This window comes from Eleutherodactylus coqui, chromosome 1, assembly GCF_035609145.1.
Source record: "Eleutherodactylus coqui strain aEleCoq1 chromosome 1, aEleCoq1.hap1, whole genome shotgun sequence".
Classification (NCBI taxonomy): Eukaryota; Metazoa; Chordata; class Amphibia; order Anura; family Eleutherodactylidae; genus Eleutherodactylus; species Eleutherodactylus coqui.
Window position 1 is genome coordinate 217,785,686 of NC_089837.1, and position 15,386 is coordinate 217,801,071.

Genomic DNA, 15,386 nt, shown 5'->3' on the forward strand with positions numbered 1-15,386 from the left:
ATCACTTTCTTAGCATAGAAAAACAGTAGTTTATATAAGGTGCGGGTTGCAGCTGCCCCTGGTAGGTCTCCAACAAGCCCAAAGAGGCACACCCTCTTTGATCCTCGGGGCCCCCAGGCGAGACTGCATTAATACAAGAATGTCCCCCCAGTAGTCTCGCATGACACCACAGTCCCAGAACATGTGCATGATGGTCCCATCGGCAATTAAGCATCGGGGACAGGTCGTTGAGGGGAGCAGACCCATTACATGTAGCCTGGATGGGGTGTAGTATATACGGTGTAGAAACTTCACCTGGATAAGCCTATCTCTAGCACTAATCAAAGGAGGACCAGAGCTCGCCAATATGTCTTCACTCTCCTCCGCTAACAGATCAGGAATGTCAATGGCCCACTTCTGGGTCGCCCTCTCCCTCAATGGGGCAAGACACTGCACCAAGTGGGCATAGAAACTAGACAGTGGTCTTACTAGGTTGCACATCTGTGCCAAGCCTTCCAACCGAGTCAGGGACAGCGGTATGGACAGGCCCTGAAACTGAGCCCTGATCACATGTCGTAGCTGGTAGTACCTGAAATAGGAGTGCTCAGGCCGGTTGTAGATTATCTGCAGCTGGAGGAAAGTGCAGAAGATGCCCTCACTGACTATGTCCGATAGTACATTAATACCATGAGCTCTCCAGAATGCAGACTCTGTAAAGCGCTGCAGGTGCGGCAAGTGTGGATTATCCCACAAAGGAGTATGTGGGGACCATGTGACTTCCACTCCAGGGATCAGCTGCAAGGCCTTGTGCCATATTTTAAGTGTTACCAGCATGGGGTCAGGTAAGGGGGCAATAGGAGAGGAGGGGCCACGCATCAGCAGACCCCTCAATCCCTGGGCGGAGCTCACCACCCTGCGCTCCAGTCCCACCACCGGATTGTAATCCGATGAAGTCAGCCACCACCCAGCATACACCAGCTGGTTGGCCAGATAGTAGTAGTAGAAGTGGGGTAAGGCTAATCCTCCCCAGCTCACCGGGAGGCACAAGATCTCCAATTTAATCCTAGGGGTGGAGCCTCTCCACAGGATACGCAGTACAATCCCACGAAGCATGGCAAAGAATCTGGTTGGGACCAGGACAGGGGAGTTATGGAGGAGGTACAAAAATTTTGGTAGTAGCTTCATCTTTAACAAGTTGACTCTGCCCACTAGAGTGAGCGGGAGAGAGGCCCAACGCGTCGCCATTCCCTCAGCCCATTTAAGGAGGGGAGCTAAATTAAGGCCAAAGAAGGTAGAAACCGTCACCGACACTCTTATACCCAAATAGGTTGTCTGAGCTGTCCAGCTTAGTGGACCGGGCAAAGGGAGCTCAGCTACTGCAGAGTCTATTGCAATTAAATGGGTTTTGTCCCAATTGACCCGAATACCAGAATGTAGGCCAAATGTGTCAAAAATGGCGAGTGCAGAATTCAGAGAGGACTCTGGATCCTGAAGAAAGAGGAGGGTGTCGTCAGCATATAGTGCTATGCGCTCTTCTTAATTGTGAAGTTTAAATCTCTTTATTACCGGTGAGGTCTGGACCCGAATTGCAAGGGGCTCTATAGCAAGGGCAAACAGGGTAGGGGGGGGGGGGCAACCCTGTTGTGTGCCTCTACCGAGGGGGAACTGGGCAGAAGCATGGACATTGGTTTTGATACTGGCTACTGGGGAGTCATATAGGATCTTTACCCACCTAATAAATGCTGGCCCAAATCCAAACCATTGCATCACTGCCACAAGTACCTCTACTCTACTGAGTCGAAGGCCTTTGCCTGGTCTATAAATACCAGAGTGCGTTTCCCACAGTTAGAGTGTTCATATGTCAGATGGTCAAAAAGCCGCCTTAGATTCATGTCTGTACTTTTGCCAGGCAAGAAGCCAGATTGGTCAGGGTGTATAATCTCATTAAGAACGGAGTTTATGCGCATCGCCAGTATTTTTGCCAAAATTTTAACGTCATTGTTAAGAAGCGAGATGGGCCTATAGGAACCACAATCTGCAGGATCTTTTCCAGCTTTAGGAATCATGACAATTATGGCCTTGCGCATGGTGTCCGGCAGGGCACCATCTCGCAGAATAGAATTATATAGCGTTAGAAGCCGGGGAGCTAGGAAATCCGCATTCTTTTTATACCATTTCCCAGGGAGTCCATCCAACCCTGGCGATTTCCTATTGGGGAGTGACTTGATAGCATCCATTACCTCCTCTATACTCAAGTCCCCATCCAAATAAGTGGCACTACTTTGGCTCAGAGCTGGGAAGGAGATATCACCAAGGTAAGCTATTAGCTGTTCATCCGAGCAGCTAAGTTTGGAAGTATAAAGATTACTATAGAAGTGGGCAAATCTTAGATTGATCAGTTTGGGATTATCCACCAGGGTCCCTGAAGCATCACGCACCACCGTGATTGGCGGCAACGTCTGTTCCTCCTTTGTTAAATAGGCCAAAAAATGACCGTACTTATCTCCCTGGTCAAAGACCGGGTGACGGGAGTAAAGAAGCTTCTTTTTGGTGTACTCAGTGAGTAGTAATTTGTAGGTTACTTAAGTCCAGGTAGGCTTCTGGGCAGCTTGCAGAGATCTTCTATATTCAGCAATGGCGGATGTAAAAAAACCCCTAGTAAAGGCCTTAAAGGCATCATACACAGTCAGCTCTGAGGCAGTCCCCTCATTGACCTCCCAGTACATCCCTGCCTCCTGCTCAACATACTAATGTATCTCTCCCTGTGCCAGCCACAAGGGGCTGAGTCTCCACAAAAGGCAAGAGCCCTCCACACCAAGGTCGAGGACCAGCTGGAGTGGGGAATGGTCTGATACACCTCTGGGCAGGTAGGACACATCCCGCACTATAGGGAGACAGTCCAGGGAGCCAAAACACAGGTCAATACGGGCTAAGGAATTATATGCTAGAGAGTGACATGAATAAGCAGTGTCATGCGTGTGTCGCAGGCGCCATATTTCCTGCAGCAAGTAGGAGTCAGCCAACGTAAGCAATCTGGTTGATATCGAAGCAGCTGGAGTGAAACGGTCCCGCATCGGATAGTATGTATCATTAGTCTAAGGCACTACACCTACTTTAATTAGCCAGTGCTGTCCAGATGAGCAGTGCTGGCCAGTCAGAGTAGCACATAAGTGTCTTAAGCCCCATTTACACACAATGATTATCGCTCAAAATTCACTCAAACTATGTATTTTGAGTGATAATTGTTGCGTGTAAATGCTACCATCGTTTGCTTTTTATCTTTCGTTCGCTTTTTATTAATCCATTGTTCGGATGGAGGGCTGATAGCAGGGACTGCAAGCTGTGATTCTCCACAGGAGCACTGAAAATATTGTATTCAGCTGCAGTCCGGAGACAGAACAAAGGGGCTGTATGCAGATAACAGACCACCTGCTGTTCTCGGCATACAGAAAAGGGAGGCTCATTTACATGCAAATGAAGCTAATAAGCTGCTAATGGGCATTAGTGCAAAATGATTGCTGAAACTGTCATTCTCCCTATCTTTTGAACAAACTTTGAGTGATTATCTCTGTGTGTAAATGGGGCTTAAGACTAGCAATACATACTATGTACAGCGTACATTAGGTAGTCAAAGAAACAGTTCAGCCAACTTAGTTACTCCAGGCCTGGAGGGTCACTTTAGTAATATGTTAAGTGAAAAATGTTGTAATTGTAAATGGTGCAGCTGTATCAATGTTTCACTTAAGATGAAGAATAGATAAGCAAACATTTTCAAATGTGTATTGTATTGTATTATTGAAAGGTAACTTGCAAATTCACCAATTAAACTTTCTTTAACTATTTTCCAAGCCAACTTTTAAAGTACAGTACTTGAACTATAACTTTCTTCATATTCTGTTTTCTTGCAGGCTTGTGACTGTGGTAGTCCAGGATCCCTGAGCACAGATTGTGATCCAAAAACGGGGTGCTGTTTCTGTCGTCCAAATTTCTCAGATGACAAGTGCACAAGTTGTAGAGTAGGATACAGAAATTATCCGCATTGTGTCACCTGTGACTGCGTTTTACCGGGAAGCAAACCTGAGAGCTGTGATCGTGAGACTGAGAAATGTTCCTGTGCTGAAGAGACGGGACAGTGTAGCTGCAAGGTAAGAAATATGAACTGAAAGTATTGACAGCTCTCCAGCTGTGCTCTGTCTATTGATCGACCTCTACGCTATTTGTGAGGGGACCAATCCACTGGGAATCTGAATGATATTGTTAAGTGTAAAGGCATGTCCGGACTGAACTGCAAATGGTAATTTGTTGGCTTCTCATTTGTTGTTCAATTTATGCATGCAGAAAACTGAACGAGGGATCAGCCGTGTAAACATCTATGAACGACTGCCTGTTTACTGTGAATGGAGGGGGATAGGCTGCAATGACCCCCATACTGCTCCCCTTACTTTCACTGAGCAATGCTTGTTCCTTTGTAAAATCACAGGAGCAATAAGCTGGAATGATCTGTTGGGCATCTGGGCCCGACAAGTTGTCCCAAGTAAAAGTATCCTCAGTGAGTTCACCATTAAGAATGATTCTAGAATGTAGAACTAATCAGTAGTCTTTATTTTCCTCACAATGTAGCACAAATACTTGACAGTTGCAAATACAAAGCGTGGCGCAGTAAGCTTAATGGAAGCATAACACACTTAGGCCGCCTGCAGACGGGCGGAAATCTCCTGCCGTCAGCGCTGTGTAAGTAAGAGCTGTGATTGGATTGAGCACCAGCCAATCACAGCTGGCACTCGATCATTCACAGCCAATCAAACTGCTTTAGAATTCTCCCCACTGTCATCTCCCTGCTCAGCTTTTAAATCCCCTGCCGTCAGCGCTGTGTAAGTAAGCGCTGTGATTGGATCGAGCGCCTGCTGTGATTGGCTGGCGCTCATTCCAAGTACAGCACTTACTTACACAACCAAGCAGAGAGGACGGCGGGGGATGACAGCAGGGAGAATTCAAGCAGCTTGTTGCACAGACTGGGAGGTGAGTATGGAGGGGTTGTTTTTATCCAGTATATACTCGAGTATGTCTCAGCTTATACTCGAGTCAATACGTTTTCCCAGTTTTTTGTGGTGAAACTTATTATCTCGGCTTATATTCGGGTCAGCTAATACTCAAGTATATACGGTGTATATATATATATATATATATATATGTGTGTGTGTGTATATATATATATATATATATATATATATATATATATATATATATATATATATATATATATATATATATATATAGATAAATATACATATACACACATATATTTATATATACATATATATTCGCATAGACATATAGAGATATATAAGGTAACAATTTATTCACAATGTTCCTGTTTGTGCATGCCATATAGATGTAAGAAAAGACTAAATGAAAGTAGTAGCAAGTGGAAATATGTTAAATAAATCTTGCAATGTAAAATAATTCTCATTAAACAGCAGTGAGGGATTCTAGTGATGAATGTCCTATGCTTAGTATATTACCTAAAGGAAAGATATTTGCATGCAGATTTTACTAGTCTGTCAGAAAAAAAGGCACAAGTTAATGTTTTTGTATAATCGTTTAGCCGCAGAGCTATAATTTGGATGCAGGCCAGACAAATGAATTATATTTCACTAGTTTCTCTACTGAGCACTACTTGCATTTTCCATTAGGATCACTGAATGTTAACTGTATACAAGCTTCAATTTGCCACAAATTGCCATTTAACGTTTTGCTATACAACGAGGAAACATTGTTTTTGTTGTGAATTATTGCATTTTAGGAAGCTATTCTTCATTATTTCCAGAAGCTTTAATCAGTAGTTACTTCATTAATTGTACAAACAATATATTATAAGAATTTCGGGTTTTTTTGTATCAGCCATAAGTCATATAACATATTTAGGGAATTCTTATTGTAAACTTGTGCAACTTGTATCCATTTCCTCTTCTATTGCAATCAAATATCTTCCCTACTGAGTTCACATGAGGTGCAATTACAGTTGATAACTGTAGCCTTGTGTATAACTGTAGGGATCACATCTTCAAAAATACTTAAGTCTCGTTTTTGCAGGCAGTTTTATTTTTTGGCCCAGAATTTTAGGAGCAAAATTTAGAAGATCACAGGTGTCCATACTTCCTTCTTTTACTTCGTTATGCTTTGTTTTATACCTGGTCCTATATTTATGTGCCCACCAACTGGCAGTCTTCACACAAGAGGTCATTTCATAGCAGTGCATCTAAACTATAGATTAAGAAAAAACTTGTCAGGAACTGCAAAGCTTCAGAAGAAGAAAGTCAGATGTGTCTATTGGAGATGGTTCTTCATGTTCAATCAATGGGCTTAAAGTATATTTCTTTTTTTTCTGACATTCCCCAGTTTATGGGAAACTTTACTTCCATTTACACGTGTTCCGCTAAACAAAGATAGCTCATTCATTTTGTATTTTCTTAGTTTTGGATTATCTTAAGGTATTTCAGCCTAAAGCATTTTTCACCTCTCAACTGGAGAGATGATAAATACTAGCTCAATGGAACCCCAGTAATCTCCAGAATAGAAGACACCTGGGAGGAAGATATCCAAGACTTGAAGACGTTTGAATGGAACAGGCATGGCGCATGTTCCCTATCACTCAAATCAAAGTCCATACACGGCTATGTCTGTCAATGTCACAAGCGTTGAATTGAATGAGCTGTAGAATGCATGCTTGACCACCATTCCATTCAAACTACTCCTAGCCACAGTTTTTTGGTACGTGGATATTTGGGACCATCGTCCAGCATTCTGATGATCAGTAGGAGACCCCACTAATTCGCATTTATCATCTATCCAGTGGAAGCAGTAGTTATGTTTTAAGACATGAATCAATGTCACTCTCGAGTGCAAACTAAAAAATTTGACTATACATGGCAAATCTATAGACAGCTTACCTGGTACCCTTCTCAGTAGCGATGCTGTCTCCATTAGCCTCTTTTCGTCCCTTGTCTGATTAGTCACAAGCTAGCCACTGTAATCTTTGACTTCCCCATGCAAATTTCTGTAGGTAAGCTTAAGGCATCCCACCCTCTACTGCCCTTGGATTACCAGTAGAGATGAGCGAGCACCCAAATGCTCGGGTCTGCGTTATTCAAGTTGAGCTTTTCGTAAAATTCGAGAGCTCTACTTGAGCAACGAACCCCATTGACTAAAATGGTAGACTTGAGCATTTTTGTATGTGGGACGCCAGGTCCCGAGCTTTTTTTTCCCCTTGGTTCGTGTGTTCTCTCTCTCTCTCTCTCTCTGCCCCCTGCCTGCCAGACAAAAAATTTGCCAATGACGCATGCTACATCATGGCAGGGAGGGGCCAAACAGGCACGTCACAGCAGGGAGGAGCCAAAAACTGGGGCGCGGTCGAACACGGTTTGATGCTCGTTCAAGTAACGAGCACCATCGAGTACGCTAATACTTGAATCAAGCTTGGCAGAGTATGTTCGCTCAACTCTAATTACCAGCATTCTCTGTGCAGGGGGCAGGACTCCTTATTTGAGGCTGTGAAGGGCACACATAGCTTAGACTTTCTTACAGAATTCTGCACGGGGGAGTCTAAAACTATGGCATCTATAATCAGATGGGGAACTATAATGGAAAAACAGAGGCAGCACTATTATTAAGGAGGGCACCAGGTATGCTAATTACTAGAGATGAGCGAACGTACTCGTCCGAGCTTGATGCTCGTTCGAGTATTAGGGTGTTCGAGATGACGAGTACCACGCGATGTTCAAGTTACTTTCACTTTCATCTCTGAGACATTAGCACGCTTTTCTGGCCAATAGAAAGACAGGGAAGGCATTACAACTTCCTCCTGTGATGTTCCAGCCCTATACCACCCCCCTGCAGTGAGTGGCTGGGGAGATCAGGTGTCACCAGAGTATTTAAATCTGCCCCGCCCGCGGCTCGCCACAGATGCATTCTGACAGAGATCAGGGACAGTGCTGCTGATGCTGCTGCTGCTATAGGGAGAGCGTTAGGAGTTATTTTAGGCTTGAAGAACCCCAACGGTCCTTCTTAGGGCCACATCTGACCGTGTGCAGTACAGTTAAGGCTGCTGTGAGCAGTGTTGCACATTATTTTTTTTGTATATCGAGCGTGCAGAGCATTGCGTCCTCAGTCTGCAGTAATTTTACATAGTATAGGGCCAGTAGTGGTGAGGCAGGGACAGTGGGAAAGGTGAAAGAGATATACTGTCTATATAGGCAGTGCGCTTTTTCAAACAAATTTGGGAAAAATACTATCTTTGGGCTGCCTGTGACCGTCTTAAGTGTACTGCGTCTCTGCTGGGGGTAGTAGTCCTAATTAATACGCAGCTAAGTGTTACAGCAGGATTGCGCAAAATTCTTTCCTGGCTCTGCGTTGCCCGTTACATCACCGCCGTCAACCCGTCCAGAGGGAAACAGTATACATATATACGCTGCCTACAGTATCTGTCTGCTGTCTCAGCTCAGCCTTTAAAAGAATAGAAGCAAAATACTTAAGGCCTACTAGTGTCCTTTGGACACTTGACTGCTTCTGCGCTGTGAATTCTACTAGCTCAGTCATACGCACCTACGTCTCACTACAGGCTTGCGCAAAATTCTTTCCTGGCTCTGCTGTGCGTTCTGTAAGCGAAGTCAGCCTCCAACCACAGGCCAATAAGCGGAACATTTAATTACAGCGTTCTGTTTCTGCACTACTGGTAATACACCATACTGAGGGGTAGGGGTAGGCCTAGAGCACGTGGACGCGGGCGAGGACGCGGAGGCCCAAGTCAGGGTGTGGGCACAGGCCGAGCTCCTGATCCAGGTGTATCGCAGCCGACTGCTGCGGGATTAGGAGAGAGGCACGTTTCTGGCGTCCCCAGATTAGTCTCACAATTAATGGGTCCATGAGGTAGACCTTTATAAGAAAATGAGCAGTGTGAGCAGGTCCTGTCGTGGATGGCAGAAAGTGCATCCAGCAATCTATCGACCACCCAGAGTTCTACGCCGTCCACTGCTGCAACTCTGAATCCTCTGGCTGCTGCTCCTCCTTCCTCCCAGCCTCCTCACTCCATTACAATGGCACATTCTGAGTAGCAGGCAAACTCCCAGGAACTGTTCTCGGGCCCCTGCCCAGAATGGGCAGCAATGGTTCCTATCCCACCGGAGGAGTTTGTCGTGACCGATGCCCAACCTTTGGAAACTTCCCAGGGTCCGGGGGATGAGGCTGGGGACTTCCGGCAACTGTCTCAAGAGCTTTCAGTGGGTGAGTAGGACGACGACGATGAGACACAGTTGTCTATCACTCAGGTAGTAGCAATTGCAGTAAGTCCGAGGGAGGAGCGCACAGAGGATTCGGAGGAAGAGCAGCAGGACGATGAGGTGACTGACCCCACCAGGTTTGCTAAGCCTACTGAGGACAGGTCTTCAGAGGGTGAGGCAAATGCAGCAGCAGGGCAGGTTGGAAGAGGCAGTGCGGTGGTCAGGGGTAGAGGCAGGGCCAGACCGAATAATCCACCAACTGTTTCCCAAAGCGCCCCCTCGCGCCATGCCACCCTGCAGAGGCCGAGGTGCTCAAAGGTCTGGCAATTTTTCACTGAGAGTGCAGATGACCGACGAACAGTGGTGTGCAACCTTTGTCGCGCCAAGATCAGCCGGGGAGCCACCACCACCAGCCTCACCACCACCAGCATGCGCAGACATATGATGGCCAAGCACCCCACAAGGTGGGACAAAGGCCATTCACCGCCTCTGGTTTTCACCACTGCCTCTCCCCCTGTGCCCCAACCTGCCACTGAGATCCAACCCCCCTCTCAGGGCACAGACATGACCGTCTCCCGGCCTGCACCCACACCCTCACCTCCGCTGTCCTCGGCCCCATCCACCAATGTCTCTCAGCGCACCATCCAGCTGTCGCTAGCGCAAGTGTTTGAGCGCAAGTACGCTGCCATGCACCCGTACGCTCAAGCGTTAAACGTGCACATAGCCAAATTGATCAGCCTGGAGATGCTGCCGTATAGGCTTGTGGAAACGGAGGCTTTCAAAAACATGATGGCGGCGGCGGCCCCGCGCTACTCGGTTCCCAGTCGCCACTACTTTTCCCGATGTGCCATCCCAGCCCTGCACGACCACGTCTCCCGCAACATTGTACGCGACCTCACCAACGCGGTTACTGCCAAGGTCCACTTAACAACGGACACATGGACAAGCACAGGCGGGCAAGGCCACTATATCTCCCTACCCACCCCCAGAATTGTGGGCCCCAGCTCGGTGGTGGTATCTGCGGCGGTGTATGCTTCCTCCACTAAACCACCCTCCTCCTACGCAACCTCTGTCTCGCAATCAAGATGTGTCAGCAGCAGCACGTCGCCAGCAGTCGGTGTCACGCGGCGTGGCAGCACAGCGGTGGCCAAGCGTCAGCAGGCCGTGCTGAAACTACTCAGCTTAGGAGAGAAGAGGCACATGGCCCACGAACTGCTGCAGGGTCTGACAGAGCAGACCGACCGCTGGCTTTCACCGCTGAGCCTCCAACCGGGCATGGTCGTGTGTGACAACGGCCGTAACCTGGTGGCGGCTCTGCAGCTCGGCAGCCTCACGCACGTGCCATGCCTGGCCCATGTCTTTAATTTGGTAGTTCAGCGCTTTCTGAAAAGCTACCCACGCTTGTCAGACCTGCTCGGAAAGGTGCGCCGGCTCTGCGCACATTTCCGCAAGTCCAACACGGACGCTGCCACCCTGCGCACCCTGCAACATCGGTTTAATCTGCCAGTGCACCGACTGCTGTGCGACGTGCCCACATGGTGGAACTCTACGCTCCACATGTTGGCCAGGCTCTATGAGCAGCGTAGAGCTATAGTGGAATACCAACTCCAACATGGGCGGCGTAGTGGGAGTCAGCCTCCTCAATTCTTTACAGAAGAGTGGGCCTGGTTGGCAGACATCTGCCAGGTCCTTGGAAACTTTGAGGAGTCTACCCAGATGGTGAGCGGCGATGCTGCAATCATTAGCGTCACGATTCCTCTGCTATGCCTCTTGAGAAGTTCCCTGCAAAGCATAAAGGCAGACGCTTTGCGCTCGGAAACGGAGGCGGGGGAAGACAGTATGTCGCTGGATAGTCAGATCACCCTCCTGTCTATATCTCAGCGTGTTGAGGAGGAGGAGGAGCATGAGGAGGAGGGGGAAGAGACAGCTTGGCCCACTGCTGAGGGTACCCATGCTGCTTGCCTGTCATCCTTTCAGCGTGTATGGCCTGAGGAGGAGGAGGAGGATCCTGAAAGTGATCTTCCTAGTGAGGACAGCCATGTGTTGCGTACAGGTAACCTGGCACACATGGCTGACTTCATGTTAGGAAGCCTTTCTCGTGACCCTCGCGTTACATGCATTCTGGCCACTACGGATTACTGGGTGTACACACTGCTCGACCCATGGTATAAGGAGAACCTTTCCACTCTCATACCTGAAGAGGAAAGGGGTTCGAGAGTGATGCTATACCACAGGACCCTGGCGGACAAACTGATGGTAAAATTCCCATCCGACAGTGCTAGTGGCAGAAGGCGCAGTTCCGAGGGCCAGGTAGCAGGGGAGGCGCAGAGATCAGGCAGCATGTACAGCACAAGCAGGGGAACACTCTCCAAGGCCTTTGACAGCTTTCTGGCTCCCCAGCAAGACTGTGTCACCGCTCCCCAGTCAAGGCTGAGTCGGCGGGAGCACTGTAAAAGGATGTTGAGGGAGTACGTAACCGATCGCACGACCGTCCTCCGTGACGCCTCTGCCCCCTACAAATACTGGGTGTCGAAGCTGGACACGTGGCCTGAACTCACGCTGTATGCCCTGGAGGTGCTTGCTTGTCCTGTGGCTAGCGTCTTGTCAGAGAGTGTGTTTAGTGTGGCTGGGGGAATCATCACGGATAAGCGTACCCACCTGTCAACCGACAGTGCCGACAGGCTTACAATCATAAAGATGAACAAAGCCTGGATTTCCCCAGACTTCTCTTCTCCACCAGCGGACAGCAGCGATGCCTAAACAATACGTAGGCTGCACCCGCGGATGGAAGCATCGTTCTCTATCACCATAAAAAATGTGGACCTTTTAGCTTCATCAATCTGTGTATTATATTCATCCTCCTCCTCCTGAAACCTCACGTAATCACGCTGAATGGGCAATTTTTCTGAGGCCCACAAGGCTCAGTCATATAACGTTTGTAAACAATGTTTATACGTTTCAATTCTCAATTCAATTAAGCGTTGCAATTTGCACCTGAACCAATTTTTATTTTAACTGGGCTGCTTACAGGCCTAGTTACAAATTAAGCCACATTGCCACATTAACCAAAGCGATTAATGGGTTTCACCTGCCCTCTTGGTTGGGCATGGGCAATTCTTCTGAAGTACATTTGTACTGTTGGTACACCAATTTTTTTGGGCCCTCGCCTACATTGTAATCCTAGTAATTTTTTGCCCACCTGCATTACAGCTGACGTTACCTCAGCTGTGCTGGGCACTGCAATGGGATATATTTATGTACCGCCGGTGGGTTCCAGGGAGCCACCCATTGCTGTCGGTCCACACGGAGTTGTAACTGCATGTGTCCACTTCTAAAGAACCCCAGTCTGACTGGGGCATGCAGTGTGGGCCGAAGCCCACCTGCATTAAACATGACATTACCTCAGCTGTGATGGGCAATGCAATGGGATATATTTATGTACCGTCGGTGGCTTCCTGGCACCCACCCATGCTGTCGGTCCACACGGAGTTGTAACTGCATGTGTCCACTTCTAAAGAACCCCAGTCTGACTGGGGCATGCAGTGTGGGCCGAAGACCACCTGCATTAAACCTGACATTACCTCAGCTGTGATGGGCACTGCAATGGGATTTATTTACGTACAGCCGGTGGGTTCCAGGGAGCGACCCATGCTGTGGGTGCACACGTAATTCTCATTGCGGAGTTGTACCTGCCTGTGACTATTTATAAAAAACCCCGGTCTGACTGAGGCATGCAGACACCTTGACAGAATGAATAGTGTGTGGCACATGGGTTCCCCATTGCTATGCCCACGTGTGCAGCTCCTGATGAAGGTGGCACAGGATTGGATTTCTCATTGCTTCTGTACAGCATTATGGGCTATCGCCCTGCCCCTTTTAAAGAGGGTCGCCTCCTGGCCGTGCCAACCCTTTGCAGTGTTTGCCTGCGGTTCCTCCTCATGGCAGACGCGCTTATAAATAGACATGAGGGTGGTGTGGCATGAGGGCAGCTGAAGGCTGCACAGGGACACTTTGGTGTGCGCTGTGGACACTGGGTCGTGAGGGGAGGGTTGGGCAGCATGCAACCCAGGAGAAGTGGCAGCGGAGTGTCATGCAGGCAGTGATTGTGCTTTGTTGGAGGTAGTGTGGTGCTTAGCTAAGGTATGCATTGCTTATGAGAGTTTTTCAGAAGTAAAAATTGTTGGGAGGGGGGGGCCCACTCTTGCCGCTATTGTGGCTTAATAGTGGGACCTGGGAATTTGAGATGCAGCCCAACATGTAGCCCCTCGCCTGCCCTATCCGTTGCTGTGTCGTTCCCATCACTTTCTTGAATTGCCCAGATTTTCACAAATGGAAACCTTAGCAAGCATCGGCGATATACAAAAATGCTCGGGTCGCCCATTGACTTCAATGGGGTTCGTTACTCGAAACGAACCCTCGAGCATCGCGAAAATTTCGTCTCGAGTAACGAGCACCCGAGCATTTTGGTGCTCGCTCATCTCTACTAATTACACATTTGCCATTTACAGTAAAAAAAAAAAACAACAAAAACAAAAGTAGTTACAGCTACCCTCCTTCCTAAACTCAAATTTTAACTTTTACATAATAATAGTAAAAAAAAATGTTCAACTAACATTTTATAAAGAGAATTGCACTTGACATGGAAAGTTAACGTTGATGTGAAAGATGCTCTTTTTATATACAGAATTGTCAGTAGATTACCACAACAATTTATGTCAAGTAAATGATGTCTTTGCATTCACTTCTCAGCAACACCAAGGGAATTCATTATTTTAATGCACTTTGCATTCATGACTCTCCAGACAAGCTGATATTCTTGGAGTGCGATAAACATGTAGTATAAGTGGAAACATACACATTATATGAATAAAGAATGAATGGCGCATTTTGGCAGGTTTGAAGTACGAAGTGACACAGACTGGAGAGATCCAATCACATCACTGTCTGTGGCATAATGATAATGTAGCTTCCTTTACTCTGAATATGTTGGTAAATGGAAATTACAGTACTTATACTGTCACTTATACTAGAACCCTCTGCTCTGAATGAAATTTGTCTATGGGACACTAATAAGGTCAACAAATGCACAATAAATTCTACATTATTCATATTTTGTTTAATATAGTGCTACATTTTTACCATTCCCATGTTTTATAGTTATTCATGATGATGTTATTAAGAATAGTATATATATTTCAAGAAATCTATTTTAGAAAATAATTTGCTAATGAATTTCTTAAAGATACACTGTGTTCCAAATTATTATGCAAGGTAAATATTAATAGGATTTCAGTAAAATGAGAATTTAAATTTTATTTTATAAAATACAGTGTTTTTTTTAGATGTGTGGTATCAATCTCAGACAGGTTTGTTAATTACATTGCCAGGTGATCTTGGTTTAAGGGAAAGTTCCTTAGCCCCCTTAAGGACCAGGCTGTTTTGTACCTTAACCTCTTCCCGCCACAGGGTGTAACTGTATGTCCTGGCAAGGGGGTACTTAGCGCAACAGGGTGTACAGTTACGCCCTGGGGATAGCACAAGATCAGAAGAGATTCTGCATGATCCGTCAGTGGGAGCCGCTGTCACTGATAGCTAGCCTCCCTCTACAACAGTGAGGGTGTATCGGAGAAGTGACCTCCGCTGTTAACCCCTTCCCTGCCGCAATCTATGTAACGTGCTCCCTCTGTGACATCATTGGACTCTCGCCATATAATCGCGGAGAGCCCGACAAGATAACAGCTACAGGCGTCCTGCATTGCCAGTGCCTGTGATCGCTAATGAAAGCGATACGGCATTGTAGGACAGACACCCTGCAATGCCTTATCATTGTGATCATAGGTTTGATTGTACAAGTTCCCTATAGGGACATAAAAAGCGTAAAAAGAAAAATGTAAAAAAAAAAAGGTAACAAAAAAAACTTTTTTGTGCTTTTTCCCATAGTACCATAGTATTTTTTTTTTATTTAAATCCCACATATTTGGTATTGTCGTATCTGTGATGACGCATCCAATAAATTGAACATGCTTTTTATCCTGCACGTCAAAAAGGGTAAAAAAACGAAATGCTTATTTTTTTTAATTTTGCCTCCCAAAAAACGCAATAAAACTGATCAAAAAAGCCCTATGTACCCCA

At 46.7% G+C, this 15,386-nt stretch overlaps 1 protein-coding gene across 7 annotated transcripts in view; it reads left to right on the forward strand.

Annotated features, from left to right (window-relative positions):
• LAMA2 (laminin subunit alpha 2) overlaps positions 1-15,386 on the forward strand; it is an 834,596-nt gene that overhangs the window by 517,240 nt on the left and 301,970 nt on the right. For all 7 annotated transcript variants that reach the window (XM_066605535.1, XM_066605537.1, XM_066605536.1 and 4 more), the window contains one exon: positions 3,888-4,124. In XM_066605535.1, coding sequence (XP_066461632.1) covers positions 3,888-4,124 — 237 coding nt within the window. The remainder of the gene's footprint in view (positions 1-3,887; positions 4,125-15,386) is intronic.